Source organism: Cucurbita moschata, unplaced genomic scaffold (genome assembly GCF_002738365.1).
Source record: "Cucurbita moschata cultivar Rifu unplaced genomic scaffold, Cmos_1.0 Cmo_Scf00027, whole genome shotgun sequence".
Classification (NCBI taxonomy): Eukaryota; Viridiplantae; Streptophyta; class Magnoliopsida; order Cucurbitales; family Cucurbitaceae; genus Cucurbita; species Cucurbita moschata.
Genome location: NW_019268543.1, coordinates 857,256 through 870,634, shown reverse-complemented (window position 1 = coordinate 870,634; position 13,379 = coordinate 857,256). Strand labels below are relative to the sequence as shown.

Sequence of the window (13,379 nt, the reverse complement as noted above, 5' to 3'; positions counted from 1 at the left end):
TGGTTTCTTTAACTTTCCACGTATAACTTGTATTGATTCCTGTTGTTAACGACGGACAGTATCAAATGTGGTCTCTGAACTCTGCATAACTTTAACAAAAATTACAAATTTGGTTCCTGGGAAATATTTATCCTTAGAAATAGAAGACCAGACTCAACGCAGCAGTGAATGGGGCATGTCTCTGTTGAAGAAAGCCCCCAGCCTTCGGATCAAATCCTTAGCCTTCTGACCTTCCAAATCATTCAAATGAAACAAATGATCCTCATCCTCTGATTCCACAATCTCTGCCACCCCCAACCACCCACTGCCCGCCAACGCCTCATAGTAATGCCTTCCTCTGTCTCTCAGCACATCCTTCTCCGCCACACAAACCAGAACCCTCCCACTTCCCATCCCAGCCAGCCTCGCTGCCCCCTCAGCCACTGGATTCACCCATGGATCATCGTTCTCCGGTCTCGCTGGACAAATAAACCCCCACAGCCGTTCAAACAACCTCGTCCTCATTGAATCCTCTGCCTCCTTAGCAGTTCTCGCACTGCCCCAGAAATATGGATGCTCCAAAGCAACCCCAACAAGCTCCATGTTCTCCCCGGAATCAGGTTCGCCGGCCAACATCGCCAGGTTGTGGGCGATGTTGGCACCCGCACTAGCTCCGGCCAGAAACAGTCTTCTAAAATCTGCATGTTTGTTCAACCAAACCTCAGGTCCTTTCCCCTCACAATGTGAAATGGCCCACTGAAGGGCAGCCCATGAATCTTCGTAGGCGGCGGGAATGGGATGCTCAGGTGCCTTCCTATAGTTGACGGAAACCGCCAGGACTTTGGCTTCGGCGGTGAGGGCGTTCAGGTAGTTGTGGTACTTAGCCGTGAATGGGGATTGTGTGCAGAAGCAACCGCCGTGGAAATAGACTACGAGGGGAAGGCGTTGAGTCGAGTGAGTGAGGTTTGGGAGGAAGAGTCTGGCGGAGACGCCGGATTCCGGGAATATTGTTACGTCTTTGGATGTGACGCTGGTGAGAGGGTCGGTCCCCGGTGGAACGAAATCAGTGCCGATGAGGCGCTCAATTCGTCCGTTCTTGTAGACGCGAAGAAGTGGGAGTAACTCGAAGGCTGTTTCTGGTTCGCCGAATTCCATGAAAGAAGGATACCAGGGGCGAGCAAATGGCTTGGTGAGTCCATAGAGGGTCTATTCTTCTGATTTATGGATTGAATTGTGAAGAATGTGTGGGCTTCGTTGGTTTATCTGGTTAGCTCCATTATTTATGGTGAAGAGATAAGTATTCGGAAGATGAAGCCACCAACCATAAGGCTTAAGTTATGCATATATGTTACTGTTGTGGTCTTTTAATTTTAAATAATATATTAATTGCCATTGGTGAATATTAACAAATGTTTCATCATACACAAGGTGTCATAATTAGAATTTTCCTTTTAGAAAAATTAATGATGTGAAGGGTTCAGTTAATTTCTTCAATGTTTAAAGACGATTAAAATTATTTTTTATTAAAAAAAATTAATAAATAAAACTACTTAAAAAGGCTTGAGTTAAGTCATTTTTGCCGTTTTTCAAAATAAAATACTTAAAAAGAAAAAAAAAAACTCCAAATGCCATGATTGGGCCATGGGCCTAAATGGCCCAACAATGTCGGCCCCAAAAACAAATAAAAGAAGAAATGGAGGGTGGCACTCCTCTGAAATTGGATACCAACTCTTTTCTTTTACTACACCCGGTCATCGAACAGCCTCTTGCCTCGAGTTAGCTTTCAATTTTGCCGTTTCGAGGAAAAAACCGGAAGTCTCGGAGAAAATGGTGATTCTCAGATCATTATTGCGTTCTGTTCGCGCCAGATCTTACGTCATCGCCGGCGTCACGCACCGGAATTTACTACAGAGTCACCATCAGGCTGCCCGAAGTTTCTTCTCTCTGTCGTCTCATCGTTCTTCTTTCTCAGATTTTCCGCCGAGAGTTTCTTCTGGTATTCCTCCTAATTAGTAATACTTACAGCTATTTATTATAGATTCAAATCTCTCCTAATTAATTTTGGAAAGAAGCGGAATTTCTGATGAAGTCATTCGCTATTCTTTATTCAACTTAATTAATGCTAGCTATTGATTTTCTCAGTTGGTTGCTGATATGCTTGTGTCTTACTGGTGATTAGTTAAATGTATAGTTCTTCTACCATGAATTGCACATACAGATGTAGTTCTTACAAATCAAAATTTTGCTTGCTTTATTTGTACAGTAAACTGCTATGTTCTTTTCTGCATTAGTATTTATCATCAAGTCTTCATAGTGTTCGCAATTTGTGGTTAGTTTTGTTGAAATGCCGAGTTTCTTTAAGTGCCCCTTATTGTTACTTTAAGCAATGCTTTGTCTTAAAGAATTGTAACAAAATAAATCTCGTATCAGAGAGAAGGAATATCAACTAAAGTTTTAAAACTTCAACATATTCTGTGTAGAAATGTGCACTGTGCAAAGTTTTATTGTTTTAGCTCCCTGCAATGTGAAGTGTCTGAATAACGTTGATAGACTGAATTAAATTATTTTTTCAGTATTATAATGTTTGAAAATAAATCGTATGCCTGTTTCTTCTGGTAAATTTCAGCAGATTGTGGCTATCTATCTGGTGTAGCGCACGCTAGATTTTTTAGTGTTGATGTAGTTAATATGCCTACAATTGGAGATACCAAGCTTCAGAATGCTTTCAAGGATTTGATGGCTGCAAGTTGGGATAACCTTCCCGAGTCTGTTGTCTATGATGTAAAGGCAGCATTATCTGGAAGCACTGAAGACAAGGCTGGAAAGGAAATTGTGGAAAATGTTTTCAGAGCAGCTGAAGCGGCAGAGGATTTTGGTGATATACTTGTCAACTTGAAAATGGAAATTGATGATAGCATTGGTGTCAGTGGCGAGGTATTGGAAATTATATATTTATCAAATTATTTTTTTTTTCCTCTCCAGTTTCTTATCAAGTGAAAACTTCCGAGTCTATCTACAGGATGTTAAGCCTTTGTCTGATGAGCTTAAGAAGGCACTACAAACAGTTTATGATCGCTATACAGCCTACTTGGATGCATTTGGTCCTGAGGAAAACTATCTGCGAAAGAAAGTTGAAACCGAGTTAGGAACTAAGATGATATACTTGAAAATGAGATGCAGTGGCCTTGGATCCGAGTGGGGAAAGGTAAAAAGCTTCTCGCTATATAGTTTGTTAATTGCTATTTTCAAATAAATAAGTTGGTGAAACGAGTATTGACCATTAAACAATTTTTGTTAACCATAGCTTCTATCTTATTTTACGACAGGTTTCTGTGCTGGGAACCTCTGGTCTATCAGGGTCATATGTCGAGCAAAGGGCATAAATTTGGCTTCTTTGAAAGTCTGGCTGTAGTTTGCTAGCCTACTCTAGTTTGGGTGTTTGTTTTTCAATGTTTTATTGTCTGTCTTCTCTCAAATCCAATAAATTGTGGATTTAATGGCAATTGAATAAGATCTCACATTGACAAATGAGTTCTCGGAATTTAACTTCCTTGCATGTTTGCCAATTATTGGGTTCCTTTTACAAGTTTATATCATCAGTTTCATGTTTTTGCATTATGTGTTCTTGAAGAGTTCTGTGATCTACAGAGGGGGCAACCTTAACTATGATTATTGCTACTGCAACTGCATATTAGCGGCAATTAATTTAAGAGGGTTAATACATATGTTTATGAGGTGAGGAAGAGTTGAAAATTGTTCTTAATCAGATCAATAGCTTGAAGAATTTTGTTACTAAGAGGAGCCACGTTTTACTCTTCAACCTCAACGTTACTTCTGGCAGCAGCAAAATACAAAAAAACAGAACTTAGCACCGAATTTGGACATCATATCTTTACAATTTTGGTGCCTTTAATCCATAACCAAGATTCAGATGGCGACTTGGGCAGAGGTGGAAGTAACACCGCTTTCCTGCAAAGACCAAACGGCCATCCTTCACAATGAAACAATTCCTGTAAGATGGTGCGCCTCTTGAGATCTTCATCCAGAAAATTAAGACCATTTAAGCTCGAACATCGGGAAAAGTTGGCCTCTACGGAAAAGAATGCTTCCTTTGTTGCAGCACTTGAACATGTGAGAAAACTCTGAACTGAGTAGAACTCATCTCCTGTGTTATCTTCATTTCCAGGTTCATCTATCTTCTCAATCTCCATTGAAGTAATATATAATTCTTTGGTTGCAGGTGAGAAAACCCAGGAAAAGCTGTCTGACAGGTTAGTCTTTCGTCTCAACTTTTCCATTGCCCGACTTCTGATTTCCGATACAATTTCCTGAGAAATGGATATAAAACTTAGAGAAACAGATTTCGTGTAAGGTGAAAGAGTAAACAAAAGGTTATATATCTGTTGATATGCGAGGATAAGTTGGTGAGTACTTCCTCTTCATCATCAAAGTCACTCGTTGGATAATCATCCTCTGCGTTGGAATTTGGCTGTGGTTTGCTAAAATTATGGCAGTTGCAGAGTACATCCTTCAAAGCACCTGCTAGAAAGCATTTCCTTGAAGGATTTGGTGGGTCTTCTTGATAAAAGACGCCCATATTGGAGAAGCAAGATTTTTTGGTTGGTTTATGAGCCAGAAACTATATAAAGAATTAATGCCCCCTTACTGAGGGTTCAAAATGGCTCCATTTTTGACAGTGCCTTCACAGCTTATTGAAAATAACGTTTTCTAATCCTTCGGTGTAAAGACAAAGTTAGAAGAGAGCACAAGACACTCCAACGAATGATGTTGAACTGCACTAAAGATTCCAGCACAAAGCTCACACTGTATTCTCATTCTTCCATTACTTTGAAAATTAATTGGCATGCTGTATGCTAATCTAACACCTACTTTCGTAGGCGCTTGGATTCTCTCTTAATGCTCAAGATTTGGGCGAATTGAGACATTTAACCAACCAATATCTCCTACTTTTGACAACCTGGTCGGGGGGCGGCACTTCCACTATTAAAGCTCATGGGAGGAGAAGAGTACGAAAAACAAACAGCCGATTTAAAAGTTTGGTATCAATCTGGTATGCTGTCCATATACAAAGTTTGCTCATTTTAAATGAAGAAGTTGATCAGTCTACTCTTTTTTTCCCCTAAAATGTGCTACTTCGTATCATAAGGCTCGTTTTAAATCAGTTCGACTTGATATCTTTCTTCTTTTAATTAAAATTTTTTCCAAATCGAACTGATTAGATCTTTTCCTGAATTGGGTCTGCTCTTCTACCATTTGGTTGGAAATGGTGTTAGTGGTGGGTGGTGTGCATTAAAGGTGAGACTCACTTTTCAGAAATTTAATTTGAGAACGCTTCGTGCTGTCCATTTGCACTGTAATCATAACCTGACTTTTCTCGGTTTGTGACTTAGGAAGTGGATAGCAACGTCCTCCCTTCATTGAAGTGCTTATTGGCTGATTTATTATACCAGTTATGTTTATTGATGCCGATCATATCCGTGTTTCCACGGTGTCGCCATCGACCTTCAAGAGAGGAGGAATTACAGGGTCGTTATTTGACTTTTTAACATTGATTGCTAGCCATCCAATTTGACTTGTTCACCATCGTGCTTGTTATGCGAGGCAAAGCATCTTCATCCGGCTGCTTAAAGGCAAAGATGCTGCTGCTGATAATATATTCCTACAAGATGGGATAGAGACGCCTCATCTTAAGTAAGTTGAGAATGTTATTAGGTTATTCTTAAAATATTTCTTCCCTTTTCACGTTTAGTTGGGTACAAAAGCATTTGATCTGGTTAAATTATGTCTTAATTATTGAGAAAAATCATGCTGGGTCCCATTTTAATTTGTTGAGTGATATGCTATGAAATATTGATGCCGATTGATATTTTTCTAAAAATGATTAAATTAGTGTTTAAATTAACAAATAAACATTTTATCCTTTGCAAATAAGTTAAAATGCTTGCTATTAATAGTATATTGGTATAGTAATGTTTTTCTTCTTTATGTTTTATCTTTTTCTATGTTAAAGTTATGAACATATAGAAATATTAATACCTCAATCAAAATTTAACAAGGTAATAACCTAGGGACGACTGAGTGAAGGTTTCCCCGTCTAAAGAGCTATAAAATTACTTCCAAAATTAAATGATCACAAGGTTAAAATTACAAAGGACCCTTGAATGGATTGAACACTACCACTAGTATACCACTACCACTATTACAGAAAGAACCAAAACAACCTTTGTCTTTGAAGTTCCTCTAATTTGGTGCTGAAGGAAACCTGAAGCCTCATATTCTGTAGAATCTAGAACTCACCTTTAAGACACCAACGTCCCAAGGCATCCTTTAGCCAATCCTTTACCCATGTGGGCAAGCCAACAAAAAGAAAGATCACCACCAGAGGCAGAGGGGCAGTGGATTCAACCCCCTCGATGCTAAAATAGGCGAGTAAACATTCACATTCGAGTCCAGCAAGCTCTCTCAAACATTGAAATCATTCAAGAAAGAAACGCCAAGGATCTTAAAAGAAATCAATGTGATTTCAATCATTCAAAACACTTGAATTCGAATCAATAAGTAAACGAACTTCCAAAGAGCAAGAACCACAAGGCAAAACAACGGAAGCAGGCAACACATCCAGAGTCCTTAAAGAAACCTTTCTCCCATTCCTCAACAATGGATATCCCATTTCATCCAACTCCCCCGAATCAATAAAGAAGTAATCTCCACAACGGCACTGATAAAAGAGTTCTACAACTTCACCTTTATCTTCCACAGCCATATCCTCCAACCTTATGCTCTCTGCACCAATTGCATCCCCTTTGGCAGCTTGGAGCTCTCTGTCATAAGCTGCACGGGACATTGAGCTGCTGAGGACTTCCCAAGCCTTCTGCACCTTCAAGTATCTTTCTCCCGCAATGTCGTCTAAATGAGATTTATGGCACATAGCTTGTAACTTATCAGGGTGGAAATTAAGGAGAGCGGAACGATAGCTGGCTCTAATTTCATCGTAGCTAGCATCTTCCCTCAAAGACAGTACATCATAATAAGTTTCACCGATGGAGCCACTGCTTGAACTCATTGTGGGTTGGCTTCAATTTTCCAGCCACCTTGAGAAATATTCAAGGGAAATTATTAGCAAAACCACAGTGCTGGTGCCTGTTAAAAAGAGGTAAACTGTAAGGATGCTGGGACTATCAATGGCGAGCTTAACGAAAAAGCTGATATAAAATTCTTAGAACAATTGAAATAGCTACCAAAATCCCAGAAATATGTGATATTAAGGTACGGTGGGGAAGTTTTCTCTTAGTTTGTTCTCACAGAGAGCTTACTTCTCTTAACGTTCTATAGAAAACATCACCGGCTGTCAACGATTTCGAAATTCATAAATTTCGATCTTTACAAACCACAGGGCCGAGTTCTTGAAAACAAACCACTAAGCAGCCCCTAAGTCGTTAAAGTTTATATTCTCATACAGAATTGGATATCCAACTCAAGCTTCTCCGATTACATAAAACCCATTATTTAGCACATTCAAGAAGCTCGGTTTTATGGATTTTGGCTAAACCAATAACCAAACCAATAATTATGATTGCAAGAAATGAACAACCAAGCTAATTTCCATAGTCCATGATTAGGCAGAATCAATTCTCGATCGAACCGATCGTTTCATCCGTTTAAGCGTTCAGACGTTCATCCATTGTAAGGAAAGAAACTCGAAAGACAAATATGCGATTTAGATAAAATACCGGAGAGCAACAGAGGGTAGAAGATCAGTGAAGAAGGGGGTGCGGCAGCGGCGCTGAGAGCAATGGTGGAAGCCGCGGCGGATGGTGCGACGGAACAGGGAGCAGTCGTGAAGGTAGATTTGAACAGGGAGCAGTCGGCGGATGGCGCAACGGGAGAGGCATAAAGCCGGATGGATTGTGAATTATTTGATTTAATTAATTTATTTGTTTAAATCAAGCAAATTTGGGCGGTTGGATTGGGTTAGTGCGCTGCTGGAGGGTGGGCTTTACGCCGTAGATTAGCTACAGGGTTAATTCACGGATGATTGTTTAAAGTTATCAGCCCATAGTAACATTTAAGTTCAAAAGTATATATCGTACAAAATGGAATTCTAAAAATGTCGAAGCACATGAAGCTGACTAGTCTAATGAAAAAGCAAAACACCATTTGATTTGCTATCCCAATTGACTTAAAAATAATATCAAATAAATAAGAAACCTGACATTCTTGCAAAATTTGAGAGAAAAAAAAAAAACTTTTAGTGCCGATTCCAAAGATATTTGAGTAAGGACTACACTCACTCCTCGCTCATACGGTAACATGCTCATTCCAAAGGTACTCATGTAAGGACTATACTCACTCAAACAGTAACAGCCCAAACCCATCGCTAACATATATTATTTGCATTAGACTCATGTAAGGACTATACTCATTCAAACAGTAACAGCCCAAACCCATCGCTAACATATATTATTTGCATTAGTCCGTTACGTATCGTCATCAACCTCACAATTTTAAAATACGCCTACTAATTAGAGATTTCCATACCCTTCTTTCGTCCCTCTCTCCAACCAATATGAGATCTTACCTCTATTTATTTAAAAGATCCCTAAACCAAATTCACCATATGTAATAAGGACGGAACTAAACAGGTGAGAGATATTCACATTTTTTTAAAGAAAAGTGAAGCAGTTGGTTATTATCAGCAAGAGAGAGGCAGAGAAAGAGGTAAGCTCACTCAGAAACTGACATCCTGAGCGTAATGAATAAATTTCAAAAGTTAATAGTCAACAAAATAGCCTTTCTTTTTCACGTTACTTCTAAGTTCTATCTCATCTCGGCGCCAGACTTGTCAATCGGAAGTCATGGGCACCAGGATCGCCAATCCCTGTTACATCTTACATAAGAGTAAGAAGATATGACTCAAACAGACACTCATTCAAATGCTAGTCCCCTAAACACCTAACAACCCTCAAAATTTTCATTCGTGGCAACTCTATGGACAATGATGCTCAAATGTAAGAAAGACAAGTGAAGTCATAACCATTTTAGCGCAAATCGCTTGCCTGATTCGTTGTACAATTAAACACTAACAACACCAGAGACCCAAGGGACAACCAGCGGCGCAGTCGGGTGTGAGTTCCTATAAGATTGCGGATAGTTGGTCTTGAAATTCAGTTTGGGATTTTCTGCCTGCATTTGGATTTGAAGAAGATGAGACAAGTTAGATTCAAGAAAGCATATACAAAAGAGATTTACAACTACAAAAGCAGTCTGGGGGTTACATATTTCAGCCAGCACTCCATATGTTTATGCTCGTAAATATCAGGTGAGTGGCATCCAAACTCAGATGGACAGTAAACCCAGATGTTGCATTTCCTGTCACCTGGCCGCGCACGTTTCGCATGATCCAAGCAAGCTTGACAGCAATCAGCTGCACTTTCTTTATGATGAGTTAGACCCCATCTTACCGCAGCACCATCGTAATCCGTATGGAGCTCAGCATGACATTCAGGTGGAACTGGTCTACCGGGTAGAATTTCATCATCTGCATAGAGAGGGGGAATGAACACCATAGTGAAATATAAACTAAGATTGGATCATCATATGGTTCACAGAATGTTACTCATAGAGTTGCAAAAGTATACCAAATTCATCTACGCCCTCAGGCTTATCATCATGTTCCTTGTTGAAGATCTCTGCAGGTATCCAAAGACCAATTGATTCAGACAGCGCTGTCCAATCATTCTCCAAGGCTTTGACTAGAATCCCTACCAGAAGAGGAAGAACAAAAGTAAATATGATAAACTATCAGCGCCAAACCAATGAGGTTTTCAGGTCCCAGTCTCACTGATATAAAGATTCCATACCAGCGTCTTCAAAAGAAAGAGTTGAATTTTCAATCATTTGTTCTGTGATCAACTTCTTTGCTTCTTCCAATTTTTCCTTTCTCCAGCTTTCTACTGCTTCTGATCATATAAGAATTGAAAGATTGTAACAAGAAATATCATGCACAACATTAAGAATCTTCAACTTTGAACGTTCTACCAAAATTTCCACAAGATAGCAGATAACTGATGCAGCATAAATTGCAGATATGAGTCACCCTACAATTTTAGTAATTCATAGGCTGGAAGTTTAAGGGAATTCATTTATCAATTTCGAGGAGGTTTCTGATGAAGTACGCGGAGCTCATTTCTCTGGTTCCTTTTTCGCGCTCCAGAATTTCTAAGAAACTTTTTGTAGTCACTCTATATTTATGATTGAGGGTCAACTGGAGAGCTCTTGAAGTTGAGAAAATATAAAAGCTTACTTGAACAAGATTTGTTCTACATGTCGTACAACTTCGTTGTTTGAGTTCCAAAAGAAGGTTAAGAAAGCATAGATTTCTTTGAGGAGGCAGTAAAGAAGTGAAATGGAATAGAGCAAAATCATGACATTAGTAATCTAATGGCTGGTCTGAACGAAGTTGGTCTTATGCAGCATCTACGACGCTCTAGAGAAATTTAGAGTGTGCCACATTACATGTCATGTCAAGCAGCAATGATGTCATTGTGACTATAATGGATCTAGTATTCACAGCCCAAGCCCACCTCTAGAAGATATTATCCTCTTTGAGTTTTTCCTTTCGGGGTTCATCTCAAGGTTTTAAAATGCGTCTGTTAGGGAGAGATTTCTACACTCTTAATAAAGAATGTTTCGTTCCCCTTTTCAACCGACGTGGGATCTAACAATCTATCCCCTTGAGGGCCCAGCATCCTCGCTGGCACACCACACGGTGCCTAACTCTGATACCATTTGTAATCAGCCCAACCCCACCGCTAGCAGATATTGTCCTCTTTGGGCTTCTCCTCAAGGTTTTAAAATGAGTCCGTTAGGGAGAGATTTCCACACCCTTATAAGGAATGCTTCGTTCTCCTCTCCAACCAAAACATTCCTTATAAGAGTGTGGAAACCTCTCCCGGTAGAAGTGTTTTAAGACCGTGAGGCTAACGGCGATATGTAACAAACCAAAGTAGACAATATCTGTTAGCAGTGGGCTTGATATGTTATAAGTATATTCAATTCAACAAGTAACCAATGTTAAATCAATGGCAACTCTATGCCAAATGGAATTGTAAACAAATTTCTAGCGAAGTAGTTTTCTACATATTCAATCCCAGGAATATAATCCTAGGACTTTAGATATCAAGACACAGTTATATAAGAAACGATAACTTAATGATTTCCATGTCTCTCTGAAGCAATGCAGCCGGTAATAGCCTCTTTGGTTCCGACTATAGTCACACAGTCAAGCCACCTGAAAAAATAAATTGCATATCCTAGCTCTAAACCCGGTACGAGAGAATGAAACAGAAACACGTGCCTAAAACCTGATAACCACGATACCGACTGCCTACTTGCAAAGCTTAGTTATCAGGACATCAATATCAAACTTCGTTTGTGAAAAATTGAATTACAATTATCCATTAACATTGAAATCTAAGGAAAAGATTAACGGATACAAATGCTTAAAATAATTCCTAAGAGCAATGAAAATCCTTGGAAACAGAAACCAAATAAAGATATGAAAAAGTGATGAGTATAGCAAGGAAATCATGGGATTGTACTGACCTCTCTGCTGAGTATTGTTTGAGCTAGCATTCGAGCTTCTCAACTTCAGAAGAATTTCCTCGGTAATCTTCTGTTTCAATGGATGAGGCAATTCATCCACCGTCTCTTCCTGGGAGAATTCTTTAAGCTCCTTCACCTTCACACCAAAACAAATTCAAATGTGCTTAAACCATAAATCGTTCCCATCAAACAGATCTGTTTCAAACCAAGTATGAGTCTTACCAATTTAATGAGCTCTACCGGCTCAGAGGCCCTACGAATCCGAATAAACTCTTCCATTTTCCTAATCTGATCCGGAGTGTACTTCACAACTAGCTCCGAAGGAAGAATATTAAACAGGAATTGTTAATAATCTACACATCGAACACGAATCAAGAACACAAAAAGAAATGCAAGTAGCTCAGACACTAACCATTTTGTGAATCGTTATCGGTATAGAGGTAGAGGGAAGCATATAGAGATCGAAAAACATAGAGGGCGACGATAATGTTGATAGAGCAAATGATGAGAGTGGTTTTCTTGTAGGAACACGCCCATTTACCTCTTCCTTGATAGCCCCACTCTACCCTGGCCATATCCCCTTCTTCTTCACCCTCATCCCACCACCATATCTCCTCTCTCAATATATTAATACCTCGCACCAGAAACAAAATAGAAAATCGATGCAAAATTTCAACACCGCTCCGCTCCAATCTTTCTTACCCTCGAAGCAGATCGATCCGTCCGACGGGTCTTCACGCCAAATCCGTAAAGTCCTTTTCTCAGAAAACAGTAACAAGCGGAGTCGATTCCTTCCTTTTCTCTAATCGCTCTGACAATTATATTTGTTTTCCTGATAACACCCAGCTAACCAATGCAATTATTGAATCCGGTCAAGATTTTCCGCGCTATTGTGCGCCGTATCTAGCTGCCGCTTTGCCGCCTGCAGGCGATTTGAACAGGGCAATCGGACTGAGAGCCCGGCCGCGTCTAGCGGTTCCGAAGCTGGCGGAGGAGCTAACGTGCACTGGAGGCTATGTAAGCTATCTGACACATTTTGCCGTCCGTCGCCGACAACTCACTAAAGTGCGCTGGAACATCAAAGCTCTTTCCTTTTGTCGATGGTTAGATGCTAACCGACTGTGTACTGTTCTATTTTTGGGCATAAAAACAGAGAGGAATTTAATTATGATGTCGCTTTCTTAAGACTTGATTGAAAATGATTATCTACTAAATTGCGCTTTGTTAAAAACGACGCAGTTTTCGTTCTTTATTGGGAGACTTATTTATGCACGGAACCGAAGCTTTTTACTTCCCCTTATTACCAAACTTGCCCTTTTGTAGTATTTTCAGACTGTTTTTTTAATATATATTTTAAAATCTAATCAGAGTTTTATTTTTATTTATTTATTTTACATTCATGTCTGTTTATATTAATAATCAAATACCAACTCAAACCGTCCGCATAAATTATAATTATGTATTAACTGATCACTCTGCTTTTAATTTTTTGTTAATACATTTCTGCTATATTTGATATTTTAAAAAAAATTAATGATTTTCTTATTAATAGACCATAAAATTTTTAATTTTATATTTTAATAAATTCAATAGTTAAAAAAGGTTAAATATGTTAAGACGTTTAAGTTTAGAAGAGATATAATGGAAAGCCACTAAACTTATAATTTAATCATTAATCTAACATCACTTGAAAGAGATTTTAAATACTAAAATAATTAATAAATGTAGTCATTCATGTAGTGATGTAGATTTTTTTTTTTTTTTTTTTTTTTAAC

General features: G+C 39.0%; 5 protein-coding genes and 1 long non-coding RNA gene across 8 annotated transcripts; 2 read left to right on the top strand and 4 right to left on the bottom strand.

Annotated features, from left to right (window-relative positions):
• Positions 1-59: 59 nt before the first annotated feature.
• Positions 60-1,153, bottom strand: LOC111462621 (probable carboxylesterase 2). The gene has a single exon (XM_023106270.1). It carries the CDS (start codon positions 1,132-1,134, stop codon positions 154-156), a length of 981 nt encoding a protein of 326 aa, XP_022962038.1. The 5' UTR covers positions 1,135-1,153; the 3' UTR covers positions 60-153.
• Positions 1,154-1,697: 544 nt separating this feature from the next.
• Positions 1,698-3,529, top strand: LOC111462814 (succinate dehydrogenase subunit 5, mitochondrial-like). The gene is made up of 4 exons (XM_023106568.1): positions 1,698-1,975; positions 2,606-2,913; positions 2,999-3,184; positions 3,306-3,529. Exons 1-4 carry the CDS (start codon positions 1,807-1,809, stop codon positions 3,360-3,362), a joined length of 720 nt encoding a protein of 239 aa, XP_022962336.1. The 5' UTR covers positions 1,698-1,806; the 3' UTR covers positions 3,363-3,529.
• Positions 3,530-3,631: 102 nt separating this feature from the next.
• Positions 3,632-4,669, bottom strand: LOC111462813. Its single transcript, XM_023106567.1, has 2 exons — positions 4,412-4,669; positions 3,632-4,307 (listed from the first exon to the last, which is right to left on the bottom strand). Exons 1-2 carry the CDS (start codon positions 4,574-4,576, stop codon positions 3,864-3,866), a joined length of 609 nt encoding a protein of 202 aa, XP_022962335.1. The 5' UTR covers positions 4,577-4,669; the 3' UTR covers positions 3,632-3,863.
• Positions 4,670-4,713: 44 nt separating this feature from the next.
• Positions 4,714-5,822, top strand: LOC111462815. 2 transcript variants are annotated; one of them, XR_002713784.1, is made up of 4 exons: positions 4,714-4,805; positions 4,878-5,050; positions 5,220-5,295; positions 5,391-5,822. It is a non-coding gene; the product is annotated as an uncharacterized LOC111462815 (long non-coding RNA). The 2 variants fall into 2 exon arrangements; XR_002713783.1 differs by lacking the exon at positions 4,714-4,805 and having other exon boundaries at positions 4,832-5,050.
• Positions 5,823-6,144: 322 nt separating this feature from the next.
• On the bottom strand, positions 6,145-7,924 carry LOC111462713 (DPH4 homolog). Of its 2 annotated transcripts, none has more exons than XM_023106412.1 (2): positions 7,731-7,924; positions 6,145-7,091 (listed from the first exon to the last, which is right to left on the bottom strand). In XM_023106412.1, exon 2 carries the CDS (start codon positions 7,061-7,063, stop codon positions 6,524-6,526), a length of 540 nt encoding a protein of 179 aa, XP_022962180.1. In that variant the 5' UTR covers positions 7,064-7,091; positions 7,731-7,924; the 3' UTR covers positions 6,145-6,523. The 2 variants fall into 2 exon arrangements, with proteins under 2 accessions (XP_022962180.1, XP_022962179.1); XM_023106411.1 differs by having other exon boundaries at positions 6,145-7,140; positions 7,731-7,923.
• Positions 7,925-8,708: 784 nt separating this feature from the next.
• On the bottom strand, positions 8,709-12,736 carry LOC111462847. Its single transcript, XM_023106618.1, has 7 exons — positions 12,017-12,736; positions 11,827-11,915; positions 11,605-11,740; positions 9,861-9,959; positions 9,639-9,761; positions 9,276-9,538; positions 8,709-9,183 (listed from the first exon to the last, which is right to left on the bottom strand). The coding sequence occupies exons 1-7, from the start codon at positions 12,177-12,179 to the stop codon at positions 9,073-9,075; spliced, it is 984 nt and encodes a 327-aa protein (XP_022962386.1). The 5' UTR covers positions 12,180-12,736; the 3' UTR covers positions 8,709-9,072.
• Between the last annotated feature and the right edge of the window lie 643 nt (positions 12,737-13,379).

Bases quoted from the DNA above. Each gene is read 5' to 3' on its own strand.
- LOC111462814 (XM_023106568.1), top strand. From the start codon at position 1,807: ATGGTGATTCTCAGATCATTATTGCGTTCTGTTCGCGCCAGATCTTAC. The intron at 1,976-2,605 runs GTATTCCTCCTA...GGTAAATTTCAG, and splicing joins TCCGCCGAGAGTTTCTTCTG to CAGATTGTGGCTATCTATCT. The intron at 3,185-3,305 runs GTAAAAAGCTTC...ATTTTACGACAG, and splicing joins TTGGATCCGAGTGGGGAAAG to GTTTCTGTGCTGGGAACCTC.
- LOC111462713 (XM_023106412.1), bottom strand. From the start codon at position 7,063: ATGAGTTCAAGCAGTGGCTCCATCGGTGAAACTTATTATGATGTACTG.
- LOC111462847 (XM_023106618.1), bottom strand. From the start codon at position 12,179: ATGGCCAGGGTAGAGTGGGGCTATCAAGGAAGAGGTAAATGGGCGTGT. The intron at 11,916-12,016 runs GTTAGTGTCTGA...CTTCGGAGCTAG, and splicing joins CGATAACGATTCACAAAATG to TTGTGAAGTACACTCCGGAT. The intron at 9,960-11,604 runs GTCAGTACAATC...TTATATGATCAG, and splicing joins AAACAATACTCAGCAGAGAG to AAGCAGTAGAAAGCTGGAGA.
- LOC111462813 (XM_023106567.1), bottom strand. From the start codon at position 4,576: ATGGGCGTCTTTTATCAAGAAGACCCACCAAATCCTTCAAGGAAATGC. The intron at 4,308-4,411 runs GTACTCACCAAC...TCCATTTCTCAG, and splicing joins ACTTTGATGATGAAGAGGAA to GAAATTGTATCGGAAATCAG.
- LOC111462621 (XM_023106270.1), bottom strand. From the start codon at position 1,134: ATGGAATTCGGCGAACCAGAAACAGCCTTCGAGTTACTCCCACTTCTT.